Raw genomic sequence first — 12,001 nt, forward strand, 5'->3', positions numbered from 1 at the left:
CAAGCATATCACGAGACAGACCGAGAGGGAGCTTGGAGCATTCACAGGAGACACAAACAAGGAACTTAGAGCACATATTCGACTTTCTGTCCTGTGCTTTCACTTGAAGGCGGTCGAATCTGTGTCCGCTCGGAAATCCGATTTATTTCTGTTTTGACTAAAACTATCACACTTACCTCATAATGATTGTAGTGTTGTTGACACTTGATTGTATTTGCAGTGAAGAGAATAGCAGTGGCAGTGAAGATGTAGTTTTCGGTCATTGTAGTGTTGCGTTACATTTAAATTTCCTTGTAGTTTGTGTCCTAAGGTACTGACTGAATTTAAGCTTCCTCTCACTATCCATCCTGAGCATCTGTTAGCACTGGATTGCCAAAATCTGGTCTTGTACTGGTTTTTATGTGTGAAAAAATGTTGCAAAAATACCTAGATTTATATGTGTAAGATATATATACATATACATACAAATAATATATATTACTAAAAAATAAAACTATAAATAAACCTCCTCTTCTGATGTGTTCGTTTTATTCACAAATCGTCCTCCATATCGTTTGGGGTCCAGCTGTACAATGATAACCCACTTCTGAAATGCCCACAGCGCCTTAGCGGGATCACTGCTGTCAGTCCTAGTTTTCTCAACGCATGCCAGTTCTGCACATGGGTATATTCTGGTAGAATCCAAGCATAAGATTATCCATGCTAGCATTCTCACTGGATCTAGCCTCAGGGTGACCGGTGTGGCCTGACCATAGAAGCAGACCAAACAGCATTGAGCAGCAACACTAAACTACATTGATTAATTGACAAAGTGAACTGGTAAAATAGGGAGCAGAAATGAGTTTGATAGAACCCTTTCACCGTCAAGAAAAAACCTAACCAGGTTGTTTTTCTGGAACTTTTCTCAATATTTATGAAAATAGTGTTTCTAGTAGGCTGGGTGGAAACAGAAAAACTACAAGTTCTTAAACAACTGGGTGTCTACTTTTATGTAAGCCATTAAGCACCATTGTGGAGTGAGTATGAAATGACAAAGACATTCAATGCTGAACACAGACACAACATAACAGGAACAAATTCTACCTCTGGGAAAGTAAATCTGATTAGACAAAAACACACCACCACCATGGCTAGACCACTGGATCAGAGCATTTCCAAAACTGCAGCTCTTGTGGGGTGTTCCCGGTCTGCAGTGGTCAGTATCTATTAAAAGCGGTCCAAGGAAGGAACATTGGTGAACCGGAGACAGGGTCATGGATGAATAAGGCTCATTGAAGCATGTGGTCCGATCCAACAAGCCACTGTTGCTCAAATTGCTGAAGCAGTTATTACTGGTTCTGATAGAAAGGTGTCTTTATATATATGTGTATATATATACAAACAGAATATTCAGCAGGTCCCACAGGTACTCAATTGGATTAAGATCCGAGGAATTTGGAGGCCAAAGTCAACAAAGTGTTCCTGAGAATTTTTTTTACATTGACCTAGTGACCATTATCATGCTGAAGGATGGCAATGCTATTTGAAATATCGTTGCTATGAAGTGGTCTACTTGCTGGACTTGGTCCACAACAATGGTCAGTAAGTGTCAACAGAAATGCCACGACCCAAGATTTCCCGGCAGAACATTGCCCAGAGCATCACACTGCATCCACCATCTTGCCTTCTTTCCCGAGTGACCGATGCACATGCTGTCCACATGATGTAAAAGAAATTGTGATTCATCAGACATATAGGTCTATAATAATAATTTCCTACATATAGAAAAATACATCATGTCCTGTTATTATTAATTGAGTGTTTAATTGATTATTATTATTATTTTTATTATTAGCTTGTGCGCTGAATGATGCAAACTAATTAGTGTCAGATCAGACTTAGTGATTTTATTTATTATTTTTCCTCCTCCCCTTTCCCTCTTGAGGATAAGATTGGTAATAATTTAGAGGAGGGTCTGACTTGTACCAGGTGCAGCATATACTGTGGGTGTTGATTTGAACCTGTGTTTCAGGGCAGGGATGTGGATCTGCTGTGTATGGGGATAATAACCTGTAGGTCATGGTCCAGCAGGAGTTACCTGTAGTTAATTTAATAATAACCTGTAGTTCACGGTCCAGCAGGAGTTACCTGTAGTTAATTTAATAATAACCTGTAGTTCATGGTCCAGCAGGAGTTACCTGTAGTTAATTTAATAATAACCTGTAGTTCACGGTCCAGCAGGAGTTACCTGTAGTTAATTTAATAATAACCTGTAGTTCACGGTCCAGCAGGAGTTACCTGTAGTTAATTTAATAATAACCTGTAGTTCACGGTCCAGCAGGAGTTACCTGTAGTTAATTTAATAATAACCTGTAGTTCACGGTCCAGCAGGAGTTACCTGTGCTGTTATACTGGACCAGATTTCTTAATTAGTTTTGACATAAATAGCGTTTCTGTACAGTTTGATACTCGTCTGTTATACAGCCGCGGCGATTTTAACCGATTATAAAGTATGTTAAAGTTCTTCTAAATGTAATCACTGGTGTGTCTGAATATGTTTTTTTTATATGCAGCGCTGACCGCATCATATGCTTTACTGGACTGGTCAAAAATTATTCAGCTCCAGCTGCTGGACTGTTTGCTGAAGACCATAATGCAGCGCTGACTGCTGGAGTGTTTGTTGAAGTCTTAACCAAGGGCCATGTGCTTGATTGATTGTTGATGATTGTTGAAGTCCTAATGCAGATCTATGTGCTGGACTGTTTGTTGACGTTCTAACACAGGGCTATGTGCTGGACTGTTTGTTGAATGGAGCTTCCATGTTTGCTTAATGTAGCTTCCACTGCTGGACTGTTTGTTGACTTCCTAACTCATATCTATGTGCTGGACTGTTTGTTGACGTCCTAACTCGTATCTATGTGCTGGACTGTTTGTTGACGTCCTAACTCGTATCTATGTGCTGGACTGTTTGTTGACGTCCTAACTCGTATCTATGTGCTGGACTGTTTGTTGACGTTCTAACACAGGGCTATGTGCTGGACTGTTTGTTGAATGGAGCTTCCATGTTTGCTTAATGTAGCTTCCACTGCTGGACTGTTTGTTGACTTCCTAACTCATATCTATGTGCTGGACTGTTTGTTGACGTCCTAACTCGTATCTATGTGCTGGACTGTTTGTTGACGTCCTAACTCAGATCTATGTGCTGGACTGTTTGTTGACGTCCTAACTCAGATCTATGTGCTGGACTGTTTGTTGAGCAGGTCTATGTGCTGGACTGTTTGTTGACGTCCTAACTCATATCTATGTGCTGGACTGTTTGTTGAGCAGGTCTATGTGCTGGACTGTTTGTTGATGTCCTAACTCATATCTATGTGCTGGACTGTTTGTTGACGTCCTAACTCGTATCTATGTGCTGGACTGTTTGTTGACGTCCTAACTCAGATCTATGTGCTGGACTGTTTGTTGAGCAGGTCTATGTGCTGGACTGTTTGTTGACGTCCTAACTCGTATCTATGTGCTGGACTGTTTGTTGACGTCCTAACTCAGATCTATGTGCTGGACTGTTTGTTGAGCAGGTCTATGTGCTGGACTGTTTGTTGACGTCCCAACTCGTATCTATGTGCTGGACTGTTTGTTGAGCAGGTCTATGTGCTGGACTGTTTGTTGACATTGTAATGCAGGTGTATGTGCTGGACTATTTGCTGAAGTCTTAACGCAGCACCAGCTGCTGGGGTCATATTTTGCATTTTTGGTCATCTATCTGAGGTGGCCTTTAGTTGGTGTTGTTCTAAGCAAGTTTGTTGGTCCATGAGGCATCCATGATGCCTGAGGAAGCATCTTACCTTATGTTATCTGTAATGACCTAAATACCTTGACGTTTGTGTCTGTATTCTTGAAGCGGTCCTCAATCTGTTGCCTGTAAGTGGTCTTGTTGCTGCACTGTATGCTTTGGTATAACCTGATTTGAAGGCAGTGTTTGCTTTTTTAGCAGAATTTTGAACTTAGCGCTACACTTTAGTCTGTGCAGCACTTTGATATAAGAATTCAGTGTAAATCAAAATCATTGTTCATAAACGAAACGATATGTGTAGGAACTTACTGCAGGGGAAACCTTAGCAATGCCTAGTGACTACATTTTAAGCTTCTTTATACCTTATTTTTTAATTTGATCTAAATTTTGTAGCTGTTGTTATTAATATATGGTAAATTCCAGTGATGTTTAATTCACAGCATCATATATTTTTTTTATCTCATTGCTTTATTAGCAGTATAGACTTAACAAAAAATGTACATTTATATTTACATTTTATATTTTTCAATTAAAATGGAACACCTGAGGTGAGAAAAATAAACTGAAGATACTTTCTAAAATTTTAACAGATATTTATAAAAATATTTTAAAAAATTGGATTTTGATTTTTCAACCATTTCTAAGCAGCAATGTCAAATAAGTTGTGAGTCTGGAGCGCTGATCTTCTGTGAAAGCTGGGAGCAGATGGCAGCCTAGAGCTATCTGAGAACACTGTGAACCGAGTGAGACTCGGAACAGCAGGACTGCTGAAAGCTGCCCTATTTACAATTATTCTGAGACCAATTCAGTGAAATCTATCAGAATGACTTTACTCCTGTCCAAAATCAGCTTGGTTATTCCTGTATGAGAAATTTTATTTGGTCTTTGACATTATTCATGCTCAGGTCATTCCCCTCTGACCTCATTGTCCAACAAGGCATTTTCCAAATTCTGACGTTAACTGAAGTGAATAAGACTGATGATGTCCTCATCATGGCACCTATTAGTGGGTGGGATATATCAGACAGCAAGTGAACATTTTGTCCTCAAAGTTGATGTGTTAGAAGCAGGAAAAATTTGCAGTAAGGATTTGAGCGAGTTTGACGAAGGGCCAAATTGTGATGGCTAGACCACTGGATCAGAGCATCTCCAAAACTGCAGCTCTTGTGGGGTGTTCCCGGTCTGCAGTGGTCAGTATCTATCAAAAGTGATTCAAGGAAGGTTCGATCCAACAGACGAGCTACTGTTGCTGTTGCTGTTACTGTTGAGGGCTGTTTTGACAGCAAAAGGGAGACTAACACAATATTAGGCAGGTGGTCATAATGTTATGCTTGATCAGTGTATATATATTTCTGTTCCTCCCTTAAATTTACTCTGTTTCCTTTTCCGTAAATAAGGAAATGTGAGGACAGACTCATATATGAGAAAGCTTCCAAGAATCTCTTTATTGTTGTACATTTCCGAGAACAGCAAAGGAAACGCTGCGTTACAGTAATATGTAGTTACAATGTGTAACCACAAGATGGCAGCAGTGTATAAATTGTGTTAACATTCCTGCTTTTTGTGAGAAATGAGGTCAGTCCATCAGTCAGATCCACCGACAAAAAAGCACACAAAAAAACGACTCTAGAATCTTAAATACAAACCAATAAAGTAATTTTTACTGGTCAGTGAAAATGTTTTCTTTTTTTTAAAAAATGGTATTAGTCAGCAAAAATGAGATCACACTTGTTCGACATCTTGCTGCTTTATTTTAGATGTATTTCTTATAATTTAATATCTGTAATATTAATCTCTATTATCTATAATGTAATATCTCTAATTCATGATGACTATATTTACCAGATAAGAAATAAAGTAGAATCAAACACAATATTGCTTTAGGAAAGACCCCATGGGTTGCACTGCGTTGTTGGGGATTTCTTACTTAAATTAAACTATTTAGCTTAAGCATAGGCTCTTGATGTTCAGCTGCTTCGCTCTGATATGTCTCATGTTATAACACCCATTAAAATTGACACCTGACCTCACACATATGTAGACACCTGACCAGTCACACCCATATGTGCTTGTTGAATATCCCATTGCAGGCTTAGTCCCGCTTTACTGTTAGAATAAGCTCTCTTCTGGGAAGGCTTTCTGCCAGATGTTGAAGCATGGCTGTGGGGATTCAGCTACAAGAGTAGTAGTGAGATCAGACACTGATGTAAGAGTGAGGAGGTCTGGGGTGCAGTCGCTGTCCCAGTTCATCCCAGTTGGGGTTGAATCAGAGTCAGGGCTCTGTGCAGGAGTTCTTCCACTTCAACCTTCACACACCATGTCTTGATGGAGCTCAGGGGCTTTGAGCACAGGAGCATTGTCATGCGGGGTTTTCCAGTGAAGGAAAATTATAATACTGCAGTGTATGAAGACATACTATACAAGTATGTGCTTCCAAATTTGTGCAAGAGTTTAGGGAATAAATGCAAATGAGGTGTGCTGGTTAGGTGTCCACATACTTTTGGCCATATAGTGTAACTGTTAAGGTCCATTTCTAAATAAGATGCATTTTTAAGAGATATGTGTGCCTGTTATTTCCTGGTTTTGTCCACTGCCTTCTGTGGTGGCGGCTCAAGTGGTAAAGGCTCTGGGTTGTTGATCGGAGGATCGGGGTTCGAGCCCCAGAACCACTGTTGGGCAATTGAGCAAGGCCCTTAACCCTCTGTGCTCTAGGGGGTGCTGTATCATAGCTGCCGCTGTGCTCTGACCCCAACTTCCTCAGCTGGGATATGCGAAGAAAAGAATTCCACTGTGCTGTAATGTATGTGTGGCGATAATAAAGGCTTCATGCCCTCAGTTATTGGGACCTTAATGTGTATCTGTACTAAAACAAATATGAACTACTTCCTGCGGCTCTAACAGTGACCTCTTGTGAAGCCTGCTAAATGTCAGGGAGACGGATGAAATGTAAATAGGCAGCCAGGTCTATACAAACACAACACATCCTCCAGGCATTTCTCAAACCATCTTTATTCCCAGAGCCAGTTAATTTGAAACACAAATGTTACCATTGTCATCGTTTTCATTCGTCATCAGTTCTTTCATTGTTATTTTTACATTCACCATTAGTCATCAGATACAGGATTGTGTTCTTTAGTGCAACTTTTCTTCCAGGGTACCCAGATTTCATCATGGCTTACACTTTAATTCCTGGCGTCACTAACTCACAGTGGCCTTGTGCAACACATTCAATTCAGTTAAAAAAAAAAAATCCCAACCTCTTACATTTGGACTCACCTTTAGTCTTACTCATGTTCACATCACGGATGGACAAGAGGATTTACCGTGAAGCTCTAGGTCTATGGGTTTGTGAGCTAACAGACACTTTAGGAAAAAGTACCCAGGATCACACTGGAGACTCATTTAGGTTACGTTGTTCAGATTAGCTTAGCGCTCCTTTAAATCGAATCCGCAGTTAGCTCATTCCCCTATTAAACCAGCCTCACTGTACACCCTGCGCTCTACATGATAGCAAATGAGATTTGTTGCCACAACAACAAGACACAGGCTATACCGAATGCATTATTTGAGACCATTGTTAAAGATCCCTCTCCTGAGTATAGTTTAGACAGTTAAAGAGGGAGGTAAGTGCTTTATTTTTATTGTTATAAAGGATTAGGATTATTGGGGTAGAGGTGTGCGTGGGACTGTTGTTAATCCCACCCCAATCAAATTCTGACCAATCCCACAAGCTCCTACAGAAAGTCTGACCAACCCTGCCTACTCCTATAGAAAGTTGGACCAACCCCTGCCTACTCCTACAGAACGTGTGACCAACCCCTGCCTACTCCTACAGAAAGTCTGACCAACCCCTGCCTACTCCTTCAGAAAGTTTGACCAACCCCTGCCTACTCCTACAGAATGTCTGACCAACCCCTGCCTACTCCTAGAGAAAGTTTGACCGACCCCTGCCTACTCCTACAGAAAGTCTGACCAACCCCTGCCTACTCCTTCAGAAAGTTTGACCAACCCCTGCCTACTCCTAGAGAAAGTTTGACCGACCCCTGCCTACTCCTACAGAAAGTTTGACCGACCCCTGCCTACTCCTACAGAAAGTTTGACCGACCCCTGCCTACTCCTACAGAAAGTTTGACCGACCCCTGCCTACTCCTACAGAAAGTTGGACTAAGCCCATCTGCTTCTGCCTTAAGGTTGACAAATCCTGCCTGCTCTTTCAGTAGGACTAATCCCCCAGTCCGATGACTATTCCCACTGGCCCCTACAGGAAGACTGTCCAATCCTGCCCACTCACCCACCCCTGCAAAAAGTTTTACTAATCCCAGTCGCTCCTGCAAAACTTTTAAATAATTCTGACCACCCCTACAGAAGGTTTGACCACCTGCTCCTGCAGAACCTTTGAGCCATCCTGCCTGCCCCTGGACAGCGTCTGACTAATTTCCCCTGAACATTTCACTAATCCCATTCACTCCTGCAGTCATTTTGACTAACTCTACCTACTCGTGCAGTAATTTAGACCAATTACACCAACAAATTGCACCTGTTCCTGCAGATAGTTTGACAAATCCTGTCCGCTCCTGCAGTATGACTAATCCCCCCACTCCTGCAGAGAACAAACACGACCAATCACGATCCCGCAAAACGTTCGGCAAATCCCTCCGGCTCCTGCAGAAAAGTCCGACTGATCCCACGTCTTAAAAAAAGAGAGAGACATCATCTTGCTCGTACTTTTGACTTATCCCACCGGCTCCCACAGAAAGTTTGACCAATCATGCCAGCTCTCCCAGAAAGTTCGACTAATCCTGCTTAATCCCACTAGTCCTGGCTCCTCTGAAATGAAGTCTGGCCAAAAACCTCCTTGCTTCATATTGTTAAACAAACAGAACTAGCTGTTTAACCTCCATGACCCTGACCAGAATAAAATTGGTTGCTGAAAGATGGATGAACAAATGCGATCAACTTGATGGATTCTATGTTAAAGATCCTGGTCTTTATTTCTGCCCGTGACTTTTTATCCTGTGGGAACCCAGTCCCGATACACACCTCTGTTCAGGGCCATTGGTTCAGTTCAGGATGAGTTGCTCTCTGATGCTAACTGGCTCATTCTTCTTTTTTTTTTTGGGATGGTGAGACATAACACTGGAAAGAATGCACCAAATAACTCGCAGATATATTTAACCACCAACTATTTCTTTAGGCTTCTGAGAATAGAACTTTATTATCGTTGTTGGCGAAGTGGGGAAATTTCTCATCGTATGCAAATCTGTAAAAATATCTGCAGAAAATATACAATTTTTTTTTATACTGTAAAATAATGCATTTTCACCTTTTCACTGTAACTCTGTAAATGGACATCTCTCTCTCTCTCTCTCTCTCTCTCTCTGTACATCCAGATGTTTTGCATCTGCAACCTGGGATGACATTTGGCTCAAACCACATACTACCGTACTTAATAGCGAGTGAAAATAGCAGACCGTCAGGGCTGTCCTTCTGCTTGGACACTCTATGTAGTACGGTACTATGTGAGCATGAGGGTTTCATGGAAGTGTTGATACAATCATGTTAAACGTGGCTAACGGTGAACGGTTAGGACCTATTAGCACGATGTCGTTTGCATAATGCTAGCAGGTGGCTACTCTCTGATCCGAATCACTGAACACCGGCTGATCATCTCTGTTGCACCTTCCTCTCTGTCCCTCACCTCACATCCTGATTGTCTGTGCATTTCCTCTGAGTCTGTGCTTTGTGTGCACATACTAATGAGAGTGTGTGTGTGTGTGTGTCTGAGTGTGTGTGTGTGTGTGTAGTCATAAATAAGCCAAAACACTGGAGCAAATCATTGCTTACGAAAGGCTTTTTTTTTTTTTTTTTTTTTACAGAGAAAATCAAGCTTGAGGCAAATTGTTGCGGTTGATTTTTTTTGTTTTGTTTTGTTTTTTCTTCTTTTATACAAAATGACCAGTTTTCATTATTTCCTAATGAATGGTAGAGGTATGTGATGTGAAAAAAGTGTTTCGCAGTACAATATGATGTCAGAGGATGATGTCAGAGGATGATGTCACCTAGGAAAAAACAAAGAACATAACAAGAAAGAAAAGTAAGAAAGAAAGAAAAAGTGTCTCCTTGACATATCCTCTATACCTCAGAGGTCACGTTGTGTAATGAAGCAGTAGGCTGTTCATGCCTCACCACTCACTGCTCTGTCTGTGTGTGTGTGTGTGTGTGTGTGTGTGCGTGTGTATGAATCATCCAAATTCTGAGGCTGACTGAAAAGAGGTATAAATAGACAAACTCATAGCACCAACAAGTCCGAGCGGAGGCATCACCTTTGTCTAACTCGTGAAAATATATAAAACGGATAAAGAGTTCCTACGAGGTAAGAGAGACAGTCACAGACAGTCCGGCAGAGTGATGGGTGGGTACGGGACGGGATAGGACACGCCTTCGGGAACACATGCTGTAGTAAATCTGGATAGTTTTGGCACCTAAACAGTGGCAATCTTCAACGAAAGCGGATTTTGGCGTCTAGATCAGCTCCTGTGTGCTGTGCTCTGGCGTAGATTTGTGGGAAATTACGCTCGTTACATCACATCCTCTCTGTGTTCCGATGTTTTGTGGACGGTGCACGAGAACTTGTCTTTGCGCGTGTAAACTTGTGAATGAATGGAACTTTTGATTTTTTCGCAAACCCGATCCGTTTTCATGCAAGTAGTGTGAAAACTTTAAGGAGCAGAGGTTCATTTGTGTGTGTGTTTGTTTTCCTTTTCCCCCCAAGTGGGAGATAGATCTGACTTCTACTAGATGTGGAATGTTGCATGATACAAATGCATAGATCACACAACCGAGTGAGTGATGAGCCAACGCCAGCGACTAGTAGATATACTCACTCACAAAACTGTACAACAAAAATACACCTTGAGTAACTGAGAACAATATACAAGACAGAGAGAGAGAAAGAGAGAGAGAGAGAGCGAGGAAGAAAGAAAGGAGGGAAAAAAAAAATGCTATTCACATGTACCCGCATTGTAAAAGGAATGGTCCGTCTAGAAATGAGGGCCGAGAGCTACTTTTAAATCTGTGGAATGCAACGGCACTCAGTAGTGAGAAAACGGAGTTCGTCGAACGTGTCCGAAGAGAGCTGGGTGTGGTTTAAGAGCCACCGGCGTATAGGGGGTCACATGATGATGGGCGGGCTTGGTCAGTCCTCAAACACCTCCAGGAAGAGGGGAGGAAACAGCTCGGTGGGACACTCCACCTTCATGTGCAGGAAGCGGCTGGCGTGACACGCGCCGATCATGCGCAGGTCCGTCACCTTCATCAGCAGCTTGGGCCAGAAGTGCGCCACCTTGTGCTTGCGATAGTTGACATAGTGCTCGAAGGCTAGCAGGAACTCCTCCTGGCAGCGCTCGATCCGGTCCACGCTCGTCAGTCCCGGGCGATCTGCGAAGGACGTAGAGCGTTAATCGGAAATACTGAATACGGGCAGCGTGCGGAAACAAAGTCCAAAAGTGTTGGCACCCTTAAAAATGAAATATTCAGTTCAGTTCAATATTATTTTAACAATGCAAAGCAGCTTCACAGGAATATAAAGATGATGTTAGAATTTAATAATATAATAAATACTCGCGCCTGAGAGACTCAAAAGGGAATCCATCCTCCTCCTGGTGACACCGGATAGTGTTATCATAATAATTTAATATTACATAATTAATGTAATAATCGTGTAATCAGCAGCTTTTGAGCAACTTAAGAGGATGAACACCAGCATAATGTCTGAATTCATTACAGTTTTAAAATTAATTCCTTCCTGTCATCAAATGTTTAATGACAGACTTAAGCGCAAAGCTGACTGCTGCAAATATATAATACATATGTAGTATATAATGTATATGAAATTTGTCTTCCCCTAATTTTGTTTTTTTCCAACCCACCAGTTTACCTCCGCTTACATACAACAGATGCGACTAATCCAGAACAGTGAAAGCCAGCGCATGCCTCCATCTTTCCATGCACGTGGTGGCGTAACACACTCGGAGGAAACCGATGTTCGTCCCCTTTCACATTCCTGAGCTCACAGATGCTCACGATTCTGACTAATATGTCTGTGATTGACAGGTGGGAGAAAGCTTGCAATCTGTCCAACTCAGAGAGACAAATCTGGCTTTGGAATCATCATCATCATCATCATCTCTGGCTGAAATGGGGCACTTTAAACATTCAACCCAATACATTTTA

At 41.7% G+C, this 12,001-nt stretch overlaps 1 protein-coding gene across 3 annotated transcripts in view; it reads right to left on the reverse strand.

Moving 5' to 3' along the window:
* Window positions 1–6,762: 6,762 nt before the first annotated feature.
* Window positions 6,763–12,001, reverse strand: part of thrb (thyroid hormone receptor beta) — a 132,276-nt gene continuing 127,037 nt past the window's right edge. For all 3 annotated transcript variants that reach the window (XM_058404561.1, XM_058404559.1, XM_058404560.1), the window contains one exon: window positions 6,763–11,206. In XM_058404561.1, the coding sequence (XP_058260544.1) occupies window positions 10,965–11,206 (242 nt within the window). In that variant the 3' untranslated portion in view covers window positions 6,763–10,964. The remainder of the gene's footprint in view (window positions 11,207–12,001) is intronic.

The sequence above is a fragment of the Hemibagrus wyckioides genome, linkage group LG12, assembly GCF_019097595.1.
Source record: "Hemibagrus wyckioides isolate EC202008001 linkage group LG12, SWU_Hwy_1.0, whole genome shotgun sequence".
Lineage (NCBI taxonomy): Eukaryota > Metazoa > Chordata > Actinopteri > Siluriformes > Bagridae > Hemibagrus > Hemibagrus wyckioides.